The 17,689-nt window shown below is 44.9% G+C and overlaps 1 protein-coding gene across 3 annotated transcripts in view; it reads right to left on the bottom strand.

Annotated features, from left to right (window-relative positions):
- The window catches only part of DIS3L (DIS3 like exosome 3'-5' exoribonuclease), a 43,795-nt gene that overhangs the window by 10,059 nt on the left and 16,047 nt on the right, over positions 1-17,689 (bottom strand). For 2 of the 3 annotated variants that reach the window (XM_053594338.1, XM_053594340.1), the window contains exons 4-11: positions 16,543-16,678; positions 13,476-13,652; positions 11,988-12,066; positions 9,123-9,302; positions 4,665-4,834; positions 2,945-3,106; positions 929-1,176; positions 291-383 (exon numbers count right to left, since the gene is read on the bottom strand). In XM_053594338.1, coding sequence (XP_053450313.1) covers positions 291-383; positions 929-1,176; positions 2,945-3,106; positions 4,665-4,834; positions 9,123-9,302; positions 11,988-12,066; positions 13,476-13,652; positions 16,543-16,678 — 1,245 coding nt within the window. The remainder of the gene's footprint in view (positions 1-290; positions 384-928; positions 1,177-2,944; positions 3,107-4,664; positions 4,835-9,122; positions 9,303-11,987; positions 12,067-13,475; positions 13,653-16,542; positions 16,679-17,689) is intronic. The other variant, XM_053594339.1, reaches the window with a different exon arrangement.

Raw genomic sequence — 17,689 nt, 5'->3', positions numbered from 1 at the left:
GGCACCTGCACAAAGCTGCCTGCCTTTGCTCTCAGACTTTGGCTGACCTTTAAGAGGCAGCCAGAGAGGGAGAAGCAGCCTCACAGCTGAAGGGGAGAACAGAGGAGAGGAAGGGAGGGCTAGAGAATCAAAACTGCCTCAAAATAAGTGGTACAGGGGTGTAGGGAATGGAGGGGAGATGCAGAGAGGGGCATGGGGTAGGGTGGTAGGAGCGTACCGGAAGGAAGAAAGAGGCCAGCAGCAGAGGCGTATGCCAGGACAAACTGTGAAGACAAAGATTATCAACTCACCTGTCGGTGCCTCCCAGGAGGGAGCACAAATCAGCGCTGAGGATGGAGGGCAGCATGTCATAGCGACGGTCTGCTAAATAGTAAGTGGTGGCCCTGCGAATGACATACAGGCGGGCAACGTGACCTTCAGCCGCGCAAAGCAGAACTGCTGACTGCGTGGGCTGCGGGGAGGTAAATGGCCGACATCTCAGTACAAATTCCCCAAGGCTGCCGCTGTTTCATAAAGTGCAGCAGACTGGGTAATAAAACTATTCCCATGGTCCTACTATTCTAAGTGATACTGCTTTGGGCTGAATGTTCTTCCACTGATAGAAAGAAGGAAGAAAAAGTGACATGAATCTGAGTTGCATAAGAAAACTTGAAGGGTAATGATCCAGTATTATATAAAATAGCATATTACTACATGAAAATTTAACCCATTTCAATTTAGTAGGAAACAATGTGTGAAAAGGTTATGTTAAAAAGGAAGGGTAAATTCATCAAGGTATTATTTTTCTAAAGGAAAAAGGGGAATGGCCCTCAACTTTTTTTTTTTTTCCCTAGAACATGAAATCTTTGTTTTGACCATCCAAAACTAGGATAGATAAAACACACAGTCACACACACATAACCAAAGTGCTGGCTGTAAGTAGCATTACCTTGTTCTAGCTTCAATATCAATATAAGAATTTAGTGCCACAAAGTGCGTCACGTCTGCGATGTGGACCCCAAGCTCCAGGTTGCCATTATTCAAGGTTCTGACCGAGAGGGTGTCGTCCACATCCTCACAACCTTTGGGGTCAATGCTGAATACAAGATGGGTACGCCTCAAGTCTTTACGTTCTTGTTCCTCTTCAGGGCTCACCTTCCAAGGATTTTCTGGTGTGTTCACCGGCATCTCACACATCTGTAGGAGATGCCAAATATTCAGCAATTCATGCACCACAAATTTCTGTAAGAATCTACTCTCTAATAGTATCATGTGACTGCCTAGAAATTCATTCATTCAGTTGCCTTCTGCATCAAATTATCAATGAGAAGAAGTGAAGAGAGGTTATTTATTAGGTACCTCTGACGTCTCAGATGCTGCACCATGCTCTGGAGAGTCAGGAGTCAACAGAAAAGACACTGTCCCCCACCCTTGAGGACCCTGACAGTCTGACAGTGAACGTCCTGCGACTTTTATCAGCCTCCTTACTTACAGGGACTTAGAGGGAAAATAAGTGGGTGGCTTAAGAGTATAACATGCAGCCCATTTTCAAACAATTCGTGTGTTTAAATGTACTTGAGCATGCAAGTCAAGCCCTGAAAAATAATCAACACATTCCAAATATTACAAGCTTACTCCTTAAAGACAATTTAAATAGGAACAATCTAGGGCATTTCCTCTCCATTTACCTCCTTAAGCCATCAATTTGCAGTTAAGAAGGCTGAAAGGGAAGAGAGAATTCTAGTCCTATGAAGTCTGGCCCACTCTTTTTTATTTTAACATTTTCAGCAAGAGCTACCAAGTAAGTCAACAAATAATTTCCAGAAACTAATGTTAAACATAAAAAATTTAATAATGTAAAATATTCTAAAACATTTTTATATTATAGACCCTGTTCTGTCAAAAAGTATAATGAAAACAAGAACACCAGACACTCCTGATGGCAATGTAAACTGGTCCAATTTTTTGGGAGAACAATCTGCCAATATATAACAAAAGCTATTTAAATTTTTTTTTTTTTTTTTTAATTTCGCCGGGGCTGGGTTTGAACCCACCACCTCCGGCATATGGGACCGGCGCCCTACCCGCTGAGCCACAGGCGCCACCCAGCTATTTAAATTTTTTATGCCCTTTGACTTGGTAATCTCACTTTAAGGATTACATTCCAAGGGAATGATCAAAAAGAAATTAAAAAGCAGAGTTTATAAAAATGTCTCCAGTAACATATTTTTATAATACTGAAAAATTAAACAGCAAAATACCCAACAATTGAGAAATGCTTAAGCAAACTAGGGCACATCGATACATGGTAATTTACCATAACTATTAAAAATAAGGAGGCTGTGTCAATATATTTCACAAATAATTTCAAGTGAAAGAAGCAGCACAGAAAATAGTTTGCATACACTATGAATATAGCTATGCAGAGTAATAAACAAGATTTATGAGGATTTTAAAAGATCATAAAGTGATAGAAATAGCTGATGTTATGTTTATGGAATTTGGGTTTTCTGTAAAGGTTACAGAAACTGCTTCATAAGGAGCATAATTTTTGACCCATAGGTCAGAGATGTACGGACCCCCGAAATTGGCTCCCTGTATTTTTCTGCAGCCTGTGGGTGAATGATTCCGACAGGGAGGGGAGCTCAGCTGAGTCCATAACTCAGTATCCCTGTACTTGCTGGGGATGGGTGTACACTGACTACCAGACACTGACATATCATTTTTAAGCACAGTTGGAAAAATTTGAGAGCTGTGAGGCTGTAGGAAACGAATTCTATACTTGAAGCTGAATTTAGTCTGGTCCAAATACAAAATGACGAGAAGTAATTTTTCCATTATCTATGGCTTTAGATAGTGGGTTGCCACACAGTAAAAAGTTTTTTCTTTCTTAACAAGGACACAAGCAACGACAAAAGCAAAAAGAAAAGGACTATCACTAGACCAAAGGCCTCCAGGATCTGACCTGAGCTTCCGAGAAAGGGACAACGGAAATACTGTTTTCCACCAAGATGGTCGCAATTTCCCCTTCCAGATCTCCAATTTTCCCTAAAACGCGCACAAAATGTCCATTTGGATACAGGGATGTTGACTCCCAAGAATCGATGCGCACAACCACCCGGAAGTCCTGCATGAAGGGAAAAAACAAAAACACAGCCAAGTACCAGAAGTTAAGTGGGTCAATTACAAGCATCAAACAAGAGAGAAACAGCACCAAGTTCCAAAGACAGTGGCCAAGTTGCAATAGTGCTATGTGCTGGGTATTTTTGTTTTTCATTCTTCCTATTACTAAACTGCCAGATGGTATGTAAATGGTTGGCCCGATGCTTTGTTTTTTTTTGGCCGTGGCTGGGTTTGAACCCACCACCTCCAGCATATGGGACCAGCGCCCCACTCCTTGAGCCACAGGCGCCGCCCCTGGCCGGATGCTTTGAAGGGAGGTATTACCTCTGTACATCAAATAAGTGGGCTGGAAATTCCAGTTTGCTAAAGAGAGCCAATTGTAATACATACTAGTTAACGCTTGCAACACAAGAGGTAAACTCAATTATGAACAGTCCAAATTAAGTTTTGCAACCAAAGTCTCCATTTTTTGCTTGTGAGAGTTATTTACTAATCTGATAAATAATTTGACGCAATTTGGTGGAGAAGAAGGTATCAGAGTAAATTGAACTCTCAGTGCCCCCAAATTACAGCAAACCACGAAAATATAAAGTGTTAACGGTCACTACTAGCCTGGAGAGCCTGCAATAGGTTTTAAGATGTAAAAGGGACAAAACAACCAGATTCCTGGCTGGGGATACCCCTGTTTAGTGCCTCATTTACAAACTGTAAAACATCAGGTGAGGCCAGGCATGGTGCTGCACTCCTGTAATCCTAGTCCTCTGGGAGGCTGAGGCAGGTGGATCGCCTGAGCTCAGGAGACCAGCCTGTGCAAGAACAAGACTCCATCTCTACCAAAAATAGAAAAAGTAGCTGGGCGTTGTGGCAGGTGCCTGTAGTCCCAGGCACTCGGGAGGCTGAGGCAGGAGGATCTCTTGAACCCAGGAGTTTGAGGTTGCTGTGAGTGCTGACACTATGGCATTCTAGCTGGGGCCAGTGAGACTCTGTGCTTTTTGTTTTAATTTTTTTTAATTAAAAAAAAAAAAAAGAAGAAGAAAGAGACTTTTTTTTTTAAATTTTTTTAAATGAAAAAAAAGAAGAAACATCAGGTGAATTAAATTGGGCAATGGCTACAGTATTTGCCACAAGTAAAGGTTAATTTCTAACTTCCCTGTTTATGTCCTCTCTCCAGTGCTCTATTCTTTTATGGATAATCAATTCCGTGAAGTAGCACTCCATCATCCCTACAGGGCAGAGTGATCGTATTTCTATATCACTTGCTGGAAGCAAGCTTGTTATCTATTGAAAGTTTCTGTGTTGGACAGCTGGATAATGTATGCTCTCTCTGGTTGTCCTACACAGCTCTTTCCAGGACAATTTCTCTCTGGCCTTCATTTATTAACTGTAGACTACTTAACGGATGGTTCCTATATATTTAGAATTTTTTAAAAACAGTATTTCAGAATGCCAGAAGCCATCAATAATTTATTTCCTCTTATGCGAAGGAATTAACAATGCTCCCTGGTACTGCTCAAAAGCTAACAAAGACAAAAGGAGACCAGTAGAGGTGCAATCCCAGCTACCTGAAGGGCTTCTGCTTGCTGAGTGCTAATTCGAATTTTAGGAATTCTGTAGTCCCAAGGTGTAACTAGGATTTTCTGAGCATTTTTGCCCCGAGATTGGACTTCTTCTTTGGATGGAAATGTCACCACATAATCCCGCCAGTTTTTCTGAAGAATGCCCACCACACGACCTTTGGGAAACAAAACAAAGTGTTAAATGGTTAGATGTCACTTATCTGGATGATAACTGGCTCAGCTATAAGGAAGAGAACAAGAAATGCGATACCTCATTTTTTTTTCAAGTACATCCATGCAAATCAAGATATGTTTAAAGATTTGCCCTCTTGGCCGGGTGCAGTGGCTCATCCTATAATCCTAGCATTCTGGGAGGCCAAGGCAGGTGGATTGCCTGAGCTCACAGGTTCCAGACCAGCCTGAGCAAGAGCGAGACCCCATCTCTAAAAACAGCTGGGCATTATGGCAGGTGCCTGGCTACTTGGGAGGCTGAGACAAGAGAATGGCTTGAGCCCAAGAATCTGAGGTTGCTTTGAGCTATGACGCCACAGCAATCTACTGAGGGCGACAAAGTGAGACTCTTGTCTCAAAAAAAGATATAGATTTCCTTCTTAACATTTAATTTTAAAGATAGATACTTTTTTTCTTTTGAGACAGAGCCTCAAGCTGTTGCCCTGGGTAGAGTGCTGTGGCATCACAGCTCACAGCAACCTCCCAGTCCTGGGCTCAAGCGATTTTCCTGCCTCCGCCTCCCAAGTACCTAGGACTATAGGCACCCGCCACAACGCCCAGCCATTTTTTGGTTGCAGCTGTCGTGTTTGGCAGGCCCGGGCTAGATTCAAACCCACCAGCTCAGGTGTATGTGGCTGGCACCTTAGCCACTTGAGCCACAGGCGCCAAGCCAGTAGATACATTTTTTTTTTTTTTTTGTAGAGACAGAGTCTCACTTTATGGCCCTTGGTAGAGTGCCGTGGCATCACACAGCTCACAGCAACCTCCAGCTCCTGGGCTTAAGCGATTCTCTTGCCTCAGCCTCCCGAGTAGCTGGGACTACAGGTGGCCGCCACAATGCCCAGCCATTTTTTTTGTTGCAGTTTGGCCAGGCCTGGGTTTGAACCCGCCACCCTCGGTATATGGGGCCGGCGCCCTACTCACTGAGCCACAGGCGCCGCCAATAGATACATTTTTTTAAGATGAATACTTTTAAAAAAAATGGTTATTGTTGTTGGCAGGGTGCAGTGGCTCACAGGTGCAATCCCAGCTCTTTAGGAGGCCAAGGTGGGAGGATGACTTGATGCCACGAGTTGGATACCAGCTTGGGCGACATAGCCAAGATCCTGGCCCTATGAAAAATTTAAAAACTAGCCAAGCACAGTGTTACTGTAGTCCTATCTATGCAGGAGGCTGAGGTACGAGGATAGCTTGAGTCCAGGAGTTCAAGGCTACAGTGAGCTATGATTTCACAACTGTACTCTAGCCAGGGTGACAGAGCAAGACCCTATCCCTTAAAAAAAGAAAATTATTGTTTTTGTTGCTGTTTTGTTTTGTTTTTAAAAAATGGGGTCTTGGGTTGCCCAGACTAGAAATGCAGTGGCTATTCATGGGTGTGATTATGGTGCACTATAACCTTGAACTCCAGGCCTCAGGCAATCCTCCTGAGTAGCTGAGATTATAAGCACATGCCACTGCACCCAGCAAAGATGGATAAATTTTTTTTATAACATTGTCAGCATGCCCTTTCCTCTGTGGGGCCTGAAGTGACATTTAGAGTCCATTTGTCCTGGCCGGGCACAATAGCTCATGCCTGTAATCCTAGCACTCTGGGAGCTCAGGCTGGAGGATCACTTGAGCTCAGGAGTTGGAGGCTAGCCTGAGCAAGAGCGAGACCCCACCTCTACTAAAAATAAAAAAACTAGCCAGGTGTTGTGGTGGGCACCAGCAGTCTCTGCTGTTCAAGAGCCTGCGGCAAGTGGAACTCTTGAGCCCAAAAGTTTGAGGTTTCTGTAAGCTATGATGCCACAGCACTCAACCCAGAGTAAGAGAATGAGGTTATGTCTAAAAAAAAAAAAAATTATTGAGCACCTACCAAGTACAAAGCTCTGTTCTAGGCACAGGGAATACAGCAGTATCAAAAGAGGCAAAGTGTCTGATTTCACAGAGTTTACATAAAATAAGTGTGAGTATCTGTCAGAGTGGAAAACAGACGAAAAAATAAATATACGTGAAGTATCGATAACTGCTAAGAAGGATACAGTGTAGGATAAGGTGACTAAGACGGACAAAGGGTTAGAAGTGGCAGCTGTTTTAAATAAAGTGACATTTGAGCAGCCAGAGACTTGAATGAAGTAAGGAAAACAGATGTGAGGCTGTCTGGGGAAAGCTTGGCCCAAGTGGTAGAAAGACTAAGTCAGTCAGTACCGCTGGAGGGATGAAGGGATGAGGAGGAAAACGCAGAAGGCGGCCCCAGCTGGAGGGACCTCGTGGGCCACGGTCAGGACTTTGGATTTTATCCTGAGTGAAACAGGAAGCAGCCATTGCAGAGTTTTGAGCAGAGACGTGACACTTCTTACAGGATCATCGTTCCTCCAGGTGAAGAAGGACATACGGGAGGGCAGGGTGGGAACAGGGAGAGCAGGGGGGAGGCTGTTGTGATAACCCCACCGAGGCTCCCAGTGCACTGAAGCGGGAAATATGGGAAGCCGCCGAGCTCAGGCAGGACATGAAAGTCAGAGCCTCCAGGATTTGCTGATGTGTGGGGAGAAAAGTCAAGGATAATCCCCAAGTATTTTGGGTTGACCAACCATAAGAATGTATTTACTCTCTACTGAGATGGGTGAACACTTGGAAAAAAGCCAGTTGGGGGTAGGAATCAGGCGTTACTAGGCACGTTGAGTCTGAGATGCCCATTAGACATCCAGGGGAAGATGTGAATACATGGCTGAGCAGACAAAACTGGAAGGGGTCTGGGCTGGAGAAACCAAATCAAAGGACTGAAGGAGATGTCCCAGGGAGACAGTGCAGAGAACAGGAGATCCAGATAAGACGGGGAGGAAGCAGCAAAGGAGCGGAGAGGGAGCAGCCAGCGGGGCCGGAGAGCTTCCAGAAGCCCAGGGAGGGCAGTGGTCCACCAGCCAATGCTGCTGGCGGGTTCTAGATGGCGAGGACTGACCAGCGCTTTGGCCAAGAGGTCACTGGTGACCCTGGCAAGAGTAGTTTTCGAGGAGTGGGGAGAGGGGCCATCTGAATGGCTCACATGAGAACCAGCAGAGAGAATGCCAAGTTAATTGTGTCACCGAGTTTCCTGATAAACTGAAGCAGGGAGAAGCTAGAGGGAATGTGGGACTCGGAGCATTTTTGTTTTAAGAGGGGAGCTATCTGTCACAGCATATTTGGGTGCTGATGAGATTAAAATCAACCTTGAGGGGGGGGAGCTGATAATGTATGGAAAGGGACTATATGTCCTGTATCTTGGGGTTTTTTTTTTTTTTTTTTGTAGAGACAGAGTCTCACTTTATCACCCTTGGTAGAGTGCCGTGGCGTCACACAGCTCACAGCAACCTCCAACTCCTGGGCTTAAGCGATTCTCTTGCCTCAGCCTCCCGAGCAGCTGGGACTACAGGCGCCCGCCACAACGCCCGGCTATTTTTTTGTTGCAGTTTGGCCGGGGCTGGGTTTGAACCCTCCACCCTCGGCATATGGGGCCGGCGCCTTACCGACTGAGCCACAGGCGCCACCATCTTGGGGTTTTTTTGTTTGTTTTTTGCAGTTTTTGACTGGGGCCGGGTTTGAACCTGCCACCTCTGGTATATGGGGCCAGTGCCCTATCCCTTTGAGCCACAGGCTCTACCTATGTCACATATTTTATATTAATAACTACTATTGGCCAGGCGCAGTGGCTCACTCCTATAATCCTAGCACTCCACAAGGCCGAGGTGGGTGGATTGTTTGAGCTAAGGAGCTCGAGACCAGCCTAAGTAAGCATGAGACCCTGTCTCTAAAAATAGGTGGGGGTTGTGGCAGGTGAATGTACTCTAAGCTACTTGGAAAACTGAGCCCAAGAGTTTGAGGTTGCTGTGAGCTATGACACCAGGTGACTCTACCAGGGCACAGAGTGAGACTCTGTCTCTAACACCCAACAACTATTATTGCATAATATGGTGACTATAGTTAATAACAATATTTTGTATTCTTGAAAATTGCTAACAGTAGATTTCAAGTGGTCTTACCACAAAAAATAAGTGTGTGAGGTCATGCATGTTAATTAGCTGGAGTTAGCCATTCCACAATGTATACATTATATCAAAACACCATGTTATACTATAATACATGATAAAGACATATAACTTTTGTTAGTTTAAATAACTAAAATAAAATAAAAGCAGTACTTCTGGGTTGCTAAAGAGAAAAATATACATATAATTCCCTGAGGGGAATGGATCTGGAGTGACTTTCCAGCTGGCTCACCTGTGGGCATGGGCTCACTCGGAGACTCCCCCGAGGCCTTGTCATCACTGTCGTTCTCACACAGGGCTATGGTTCTTCCTCTCCATTCGTTTTTAGGGAGCAGTTCCACGACCACCACGTCTCCATGAATTGAGCGGTTTCGAGCCTTCATCCCATGGATTAGGATGTCACTGACTAAATCTGTGTTTGGGGCAGCATAAAAAAACCCCGTAAAGCCAAGGGGGTGCCACACCAGTGAGGCATTCCACACATAATCTATCTGAAGTATTGCCTTGGCACCTATAACTCAGCGGCTAGGGCGCCAGCCACATACACGGGAGGTGGCGGGTTCAAACCTGGTCCAGGCCAGCCAAACAATGACAACTGCAACAAAAAATAGGCAGGCGCCTGTAGTCCCAGCTACTTGGGAGGCTGAGGCAAGAGAATCACTTAAGCTCAAGAGTTAGAGGTTGCGGTGAGCTGTGATGCCATGGCACTCTACTGAGGGCAACATAATGAGATTCTGTCTCAGAAAAATAAATAAATAAATAACCAAAAAGGGGGTAGGGCGCCAGTCTCATATACCAAGGGTGGCGGGTTTGAGCCCGGCCCCAGCCAAACTGCAACAAAAAAAATAGCTGGGTGTTGTGGCGGGCACCTGTAGTCCTAGCTACTCTGGAGGCTGAGGCAAGAGAATTGCTTAGCCCAAGAGCTGGAGGTTGCTGTGATGCCACGGCACTCTACCGAGGGTGACAAAGTGAGACTGTCTCTAAAATAAATAAATAAATAACCCAAAGGAAAGTCAAACTTCTTTTGTTCTGCAGGTTAGGAGTGAAGAGACTGCCACGGCCTCATGCTGTGGTTTCATAAGAGCCAGCCTCCATTGACATAAAAAAAAAATTGCCCCCTACTCATCAGTTTTTAAGGTAGGTAGTTTCCAGCATGAAATGGTCAAATACCTTCAGGATGCTACATAGCCCAGGGAGGGGTGAGATGCTGCAGGACTGACCTGGATGATTCTGATGAGCAAAAGCCCACAGAAAGCCATTATTTCCCATTCTCTTTCAACCTAACCACGTTTCTTTGACTAACAGGCTTTTTTCTTTTCACTCTGTCATCACAGACCTAAAAACTACACTCTACTATGATATAACTACTTTACACATTTTTTCATGTCTACTAATTTAAAAAAATATATATTCTAATATGACAATATAGCATTGAGACAGCACAGAGTAATACCTTAAAATCACAGCCAAACAGACTTCACTGCAAGTTCAGCTCCACCACTCAGCAGGTATGTGAACTTGGGCAAGTTACGTTCCTTCTCTGCATTTTAGTTTACATTTATTACAATAAAAATAGATATTATAGACAAAGAGCTCGGGGAAATATTCCCACAATCCCACACACCCAAAGTATGTGGGGATATTATATGACACGTATGCCACCTATGATGTGACAAGCTCAACTTGGCTTTCTTCATTGTGTAATATCAGAATTAAAAAGTAGTACAGGGCAGCACCTGTGGCTCAAGGACTAGGGCGCCGGCCCCATATACTGGAGGTGGCAGGTTCAAGCCTGGCGCCGGCCAAAAACCTGAAAATAAATAAATAAATAAAATAAGAACTGAAATTTAAAAAAAAAAAAAATGTAGTATGGGCCAGGTGTGGTAGCTCATGCCTGTAATCTCAGCACTTTGGCCTCCCAAAGTGATTAATGAAACAAAAGCTTCATTAATGATTAATCATTAAGGCAGAAGGATTGCTTAAACTCAGCAGTTCAAGACCAGCCTGGGCAAAACACCAAGACCCTATCTTGGCGCCCACAGCACAGTTGTTACTGTGCTGGCCACATACACTGAGGCTGGTAGGGTTCGAACTCAGCCTGGGCCAGCTAAACAACAATGACAAGTGCAACAACAAAAAAATAGCTGGGCATTGTGGTGGACATCTGTAGTCCCAGCTACTTGGGAGGCTGAGGCAAGAGAATCGCTTAAGCCCAAGAGTTTGAGCTGTGAGCTGTGACGTCTTGGTACTCTACCAAGGGTGACATAGTGAGACTGTCTTAAAAAAAAACAAAAAAGAGGGCGGCGCCTGTGGCTCAGCGAGTAGGGCGCCAGCCCCATATGCCGAGGGTGGCGGGTTCAAACCCAGCCCCGGCCAAACTGCAACCAAAAAATAGCCGGGCGTTGTGGCGGGCGCCTGTAATCCCAGCTGCTCGGGAGGCTGAGGCAAGAGAATCGCGTAAGCCCAAGAGTTAAGAGGTTGCTGTGAGCGGTGTGACGCCACGGCACTCTACCCGAGGGCGGTACAGTGAGACTCTGTCTCTACAAAAAAAAAAATAAAAAAAAAAAAATAAATAAATAAATAAAACAAAAAAAGAAACACCAAGACCCTATCTCTACAAAAAATTAAAAAGTTGGGTGGTGCCTGTGGCTCAAAGGGGTAGAGCGCAGGTCCCATATGCCGAAGGTGGCGGGTTCAAACCCAGCCCCGGCCAAAAAAAAAAAAAAAATTAAAAAGTTAGCCAGGTGTGGTGGCCCATGCCTATAGTCCCAGATACTCAGAAGGCTGAGCCAGGAAAATCGCTTGAGCCTGGGAATTGGAGGTCACAGTGAGCTGAGATTGTGCCACTGTACTCTAGCCTGGGCAAGAAAATGAGTCCTTGTCTATGGAGAGTGTGGAGGGGAAAGTTGTGTGCAAGTGCAAGAGTAAGACCTTGTCTCTATTAAAAATAGAACAATTAGCCAGGTGTTGTGGTGGGGGTCTCCGCAACTAACAAGAGGATCACTTAAGCCCAGGAGTTGGAGGTTGCTGTGAGCTTCCCAGGGTGACAGAGTGAGACGCTGTTTCAAAAAAAATTTAGGTAAGGTTTATACTGAACCTGAATCTTTACTGCTGGCTCCTTGGAGTCGAACAAAAGCTTCTATTTGTGCTCTGTGTTTGTTGACGTTCAGAATTCCCTAAAATTATAATTAAAAATCAATGTGAAAAATCTTCTTTTCTGCCTAGTTTACCTCTAGTTTTTAAAACTATAAGAAAACATCCTCATAATATTCTTATAAAGTTGCGATCCTTGTCTTTGGGTACATTATTAATCATTAAGGTTTCTTTCCTCCAGAGGAAATGCCATCATTTTTGAATTACTCCCACCTATTGCAAATGCTGAAAGTACCAGGATCTATCATAACTAAGTGATGAGCAGTCTTTGAAAACTCTTACATCTCAAAATAGCCTCCCAGGAATGCCATAAACTTTACCACCAAGTTGGAAACATTAGCCTCTCTAGACACACTCATTTAAAATACCCACACTTTAGGGAGACACTTCAGTGTACCATTCTCAAACTCCGGCTGACATACAAATCTTCTGAGTTTATTACAAATGTAAAACCCATGATGGAACAGTTCTGGGTAGTGATTGTGGTGGTGGATACACAAATCTATGCACGTGATAAAACTATAGAGTTACACACACAAAAGAATGTATATAAACTGTGGAAATCTAAACATCGTATCTGATTCCTTCCCAGGTTACTGACAGCATCAGGGTTCTAGGTCCTGGGGGATCACAAAGAGGTCTCTGAAAGGGGCAGAAGGATGGCAAAGGAGTGAAGCTGCTGAATTTCACCAGTTTTACAAAGTTGCCAAACCTTAAGAACTTGAATCAGAAACGTGCTTCTTTCCTGGTTACAGGAGGCATTTACAAGGCCACTTCCAGACCATGTGATGCTCAGTATGTGACACAATTAAGAACATCATCACAGGGCGGCGCCTGTGGCTCAAAGGGGTAGGGCGCCGGCCCCATATGCTGGAGGTGGCGGGTTCAAGCCCAGCCCCGGCCAAAAACTGCAAAAAAAAATAAAGAACATCATCACAGAGCAGCTTCCAACCAGAGGGCCCACGTCTACAGGAAGAACGACCCCAGGCCTGACCTACTCACACCCATCTTGTTTAGAGCCTGTAAAATCAGAGGCCTGTGACAGGAAGCAAGGAAAGAAGAGAAGAAAACAGGCCGGGTACAGGGGCTCACACCTGTAATCCCAGCACTCTGGGAGGCTGAGGTGGGTGGACTGGTTGAGCTCATGAGTTTGAGACCAGCCTGAGCAAGACAGAAACCTTGTCTCTACTAAAAATAGGAAAACCAGCCAGGCGTTGTGGTGGGTACCAGTAGTCCCAGCTACTCGGGAGGCTGAGGCAAGAGAATTGCTTAAGCCCAAGAGTTTGAGGTTGCTGTGAGCTGTGTGATGCCACAGCATTCCACCAAGGGTGACATGGTGAGACTGCGTCTCAAAAAACAAACACACACAAAAAAAAAGAAGAAGAGAACACACTGGCTGGTCCTGACATGTATTCTTCATTATCACCCTCACCTGGATATAGCGGCCAGATTTAATCCCAGCTTCTAACACCTCCAGGGGAAGATGCTCTGGGTACTCCTTCCCATGGCTCTCCTGGCTCTCATTCTCTCTCTCCCGTCGAGTCTGAAGGATAGACTCACAAAGCTCGTGGGCGGCCTTTAAATCAGGCCAAAAATTGTCCAGGTAATCCTTCATTTAACAAAGGCACAGAGAAACGTGGTCAGGAGATGATGATTCTTCATGAAGGTGCTACTATAAAACATCCTGCCTAGGAACTGCTGGCCTGCAGCACTGAGGGCATGTTAAGGGAGCACTGTTTGCCTGGGCCTCACTCCACCAGTTCATTTTTTTTTTTTTAAAGACAGAGTCTCACTCTGTCACCCTTGGTAGAGTGCCGGGGCATCACAGCTCACAGCAACCTCCAACTCCTGGGCTTAGGTGATTCTCTTGCCTCAGCCTCCCGAGTAGCTGAGACTACAGGTGCCCGCCACAACGCCCGGCTATTTTTTGTTGCAGTCTGGCCGGGGCCAGGCTTGAACCCGCAACCCTGGGTATATGGGGCTGGCACCCTACTCACTGAGCCACAGGCGCTGCCCCACCAGTTCATTTTCTGCTAGCTCATTAATCCCTGAAGCCTTGCCAAATGAACCCCTGGGAGGCTGTCCCATCATGGAACACTGCCGCCTTCTAGATCTCCTTCTCTCCACACAAGCATGCCCATGCACCCATGCACACACCCAGGAAGCCTCTCTTCACATAGGTCCCATTGCTGCAGACAAATGGAGAGGAAAAGCTGTAGGGAATGGAGAGGAAAAGCTCTTGTGTGCGATTTGGTGCCTGTAGCTCAGCAGCTAGGGCGCCGGCCACATATAATGGAGCTGGCAGGTTCAAGTCCAGCCTGGGCCTGCCAAACAACAATGACAACTACAACCAAAAAATAGCCAGGCATTGTGGTGGGTGGCTGTAGTCCCAGCTACTTGGGAGGCTGAAGCAAGAGAATTGCTTAAGCCCAAGAGTTTGAGGTTGCTGTGAGCTGGATGCCATAGCACTCTACCCAGGGTGACATAGTGAGACTCTACTTAAAAAAAAAAAAAAGCTCTTGTGTGTACATTCTCGTCCTTTTATATGTGATTTTTTTAACTCTAAGTCTGAAGTAGTGTCTAGCACATTCTCTTTTCTCAAAGTGAAAAGAAAAATAAGTTATCCTTATCGTCAACTCCCACATTTCTACCCCTAATTTCAGGGTCCTGTTCAAATTGCTTCCTTTCTTTCCCTGCTCCTTCCAGAAATTACACCTGTGCTAATATGAGTCCCCAATTCTGTGATCACTCTTCAACACCAGACTTCTGTCGTTATGAACCCACCTCTCCAGGAGGGGTTAATTGCCTTCGCTCTTCTCCATCTAACTTCAAGTTCCCACAGAAAATTCTGGGCTTCCCTCACATCTGAACATCACAATTATCTCTTTTTCTCTTCTGTCATTTGCCTCTCTGAAGCCCTGGGTCACACAGTTTTCTTGAGAAATGCTGTGCAAAATAATATTGCACTATACCACTGTACTACAAAGAAAAGTAATTTCACAGAAAGTAGAAAAATATAATTTTAGGCAACTGTCCTCTGCGGGAACAAGACATGATATATTGCAACAGAAAAAGCAAGTGACACTGCCATTAATATCCAGGGCCCCTGGAACTCTCTGGCATGCCAGAACACTTTTTTATAGCAGGGCCAAGAAAATTCTATTGGCAGATCTTGAGCAATACATGCACCTGGGAACCCTTATAAAATCCAACTAGACTTTCTGTAAACTGACAGGGATAACACAGGGCCTCGTTCTGGTTTCTGCATTAAGAAATGGTATTAACCAGGGGAACCTGATTGAGCAATTGGGCAGACAGACCAGATCAGTAATCTACTGAGAGATTATCAGTCATTCTGTTCTCACAAAAGGTACCTAAGAGACGGGAAGAACTGTGTTGCTAAGACAGGCAAGGAAGCTGTCACTGATAACGCTACTCCTGTCTGCAATCTGTAGCGAGCTGACCTGGCAGCCAGCACACGAATATTATCATATCACGTCTCAGCCCTCTCATTTATCCCTATGAACCCCCATGAACATTCACAACTGGCTAAGAGTGAAGAACGACTGAAAAACAAAACTGGCCTTTGAAATGGTTTGTGTTTTGTGTGTGTTCAAAAACATAATTTGAGAGGCAGTACAGCAGGGTGGCTAAGAGCTACGGAGTCTGCCTGGATTTTAATCCTAGCTCTTCCATTTTCTACTGTGTGACTTTGGGAAAGTTGCTTAGCCTTTCTGTGCTACAGTTTCCTCACCAATGGATGGGATAATAATAATAACCTCACAGGGTTGTTGCAAGAATTAATAGAGTCTCACTCTGTTGTCCAGGCTAGAGTGCCGTGGCATCAGCTTAGCTTACTGCAACCTTAAACTCTTGGGTTCAAGTGCTCCTCCTGCCTTACCTTTCCAAGTAGCTGGGACTATAGGGACCAGCCACCATGCCTGGATAGTTTTTCTATTTACAGTAGAGACAGGGTCTCTTCTCTTGCTTAGGCTGGTCTCAAACTCCTGAGGTCAAGTGATCTTCTGGCCTTGGCCTCCCAGGGTGCTGGGATTACAGGCGTGAGCCACTGCTCCTGGCCTGAAATAATACATTAGGAATAGTGCCTGGCCTAGCTACATGTAGGCCATTATTAGGTGGAACCATGTAAAACTGCTACATTGTCGGTTAAGAATGCTGGCAATTTTATTCAATCTATTATCATCATCATCATTACTATTACTGTTCTAACTAGAAACATTAATGTCCCCAGGGGCTTACTGGGCTGGTCTTGGATGCTGTGGGCCTTACATTTATAGGAGTTTGTGTGAATTTGCAAAAGCCAAGGTGAATTAGTTGAGGAATAGTGAAGACATGGAGCATCTTAACATCCTCCTTCCTTCCTTATTGTCTTTTCTGGGTTACCAAAGGGATCTAGAGCCTATGGCACTACTTAGACTACTCAGGAAAGGAACTCACACACGCACTCACACACTTACATACACAGCAGCTGGAAATACCTTGAAGGAAATCACAAACACTCCTTCTGTTTCACTTCCATACTGCTGAATTGCCTCTTCATCCTCTGTCACCATAACGATGGGCATCCCGTCCTGGCAGTGATGATAGTACCAAACAGCTGCATTGTATATGCTCCTGGAAAAGCAAAGGGCAGTGAGCACTCCCAAGGTGACAAACGCCAGCCATTGTTCAGAATTTCACACTTGGCTTTTAATCTGCTATCCTGTGGTCTGCAAAGATAACTGTTCATTCATCCCACAAATACTTCCAGACTATCCATTATAAAGAAACTCTGGGATGGGTCCCGGGGTACACAAAGATGAATCAGAAAGCACTCAGTTGGCTGGGCTCAGTGGCTCTTCTTCCTTAAGGCATCCCAGCACTGCAGCCACCACTTTCATTTCTTTTGTTTTTCTTTTTTTTCTTTAGAGTCTCACTCTGTTGTCCCGTGTAGAGTGCCTTGGCATCACAACTCACAGCAATCTTAAACTCTTGGGCTCAAGTGATCCTCTTGTTCCAGCCTCTCAAGTAGCTGAACTACACGCACCTGCCACAACGCCAAGTTTTGTTTGTTTGTTTTTTCAAGCAATTCACCTGCCTTGGCCTCCCAGGGTGCTAGGATTATAAGCGTGAGCCACCACACTGAGTATCACTTTCATGTCTTGACAAGGCTAGAAACATGAGGCTCATCTTTTAACACCCTTTAATCAGAGGGCTGAGCCACATAGTATCACCCAGGATGACAAGATTTGCTATGTGAGGCTTAAAAGACAAAGAAACAAGTCTTCGGCATGGAGAAAAATAGGCTGCAAGTGGCTGAAGATCATAAAGCAACAGGGTGTGATATGGAACCATGTGAAATGCCTTGAAGTCCTTTTGGAAAGAACTTGAACTGGGCAACAGAGTCCAGATCTCTGAAGAACCATGTTCAAGACTGGATCATGTTTCCAATGAAGTCACACCCTTAGACAGCCCATTTCTGTAAGCATCTGTTTCCTTTTCCCTGCAAAATAAGATGCTATGTAAGGTCTCTGTAGTTCTACATTTTAAAAAATGCAGCCATCATTTACTGTGTACATGGCTGTGTAGTCAGTAAGGATGATTACTTGAGGTACTCATATCTGCTTTTCTCTTTTTTGTACTGAG

This window comes from Nycticebus coucang, chromosome 6 (assembly GCF_027406575.1).
Source record: "Nycticebus coucang isolate mNycCou1 chromosome 6, mNycCou1.pri, whole genome shotgun sequence".
In the NCBI taxonomy this organism is placed as follows: Eukaryota; Metazoa; Chordata; class Mammalia; order Primates; family Lorisidae; genus Nycticebus; species Nycticebus coucang.
This window is presented reverse-complemented; position numbering and strand designations above follow the sequence as displayed.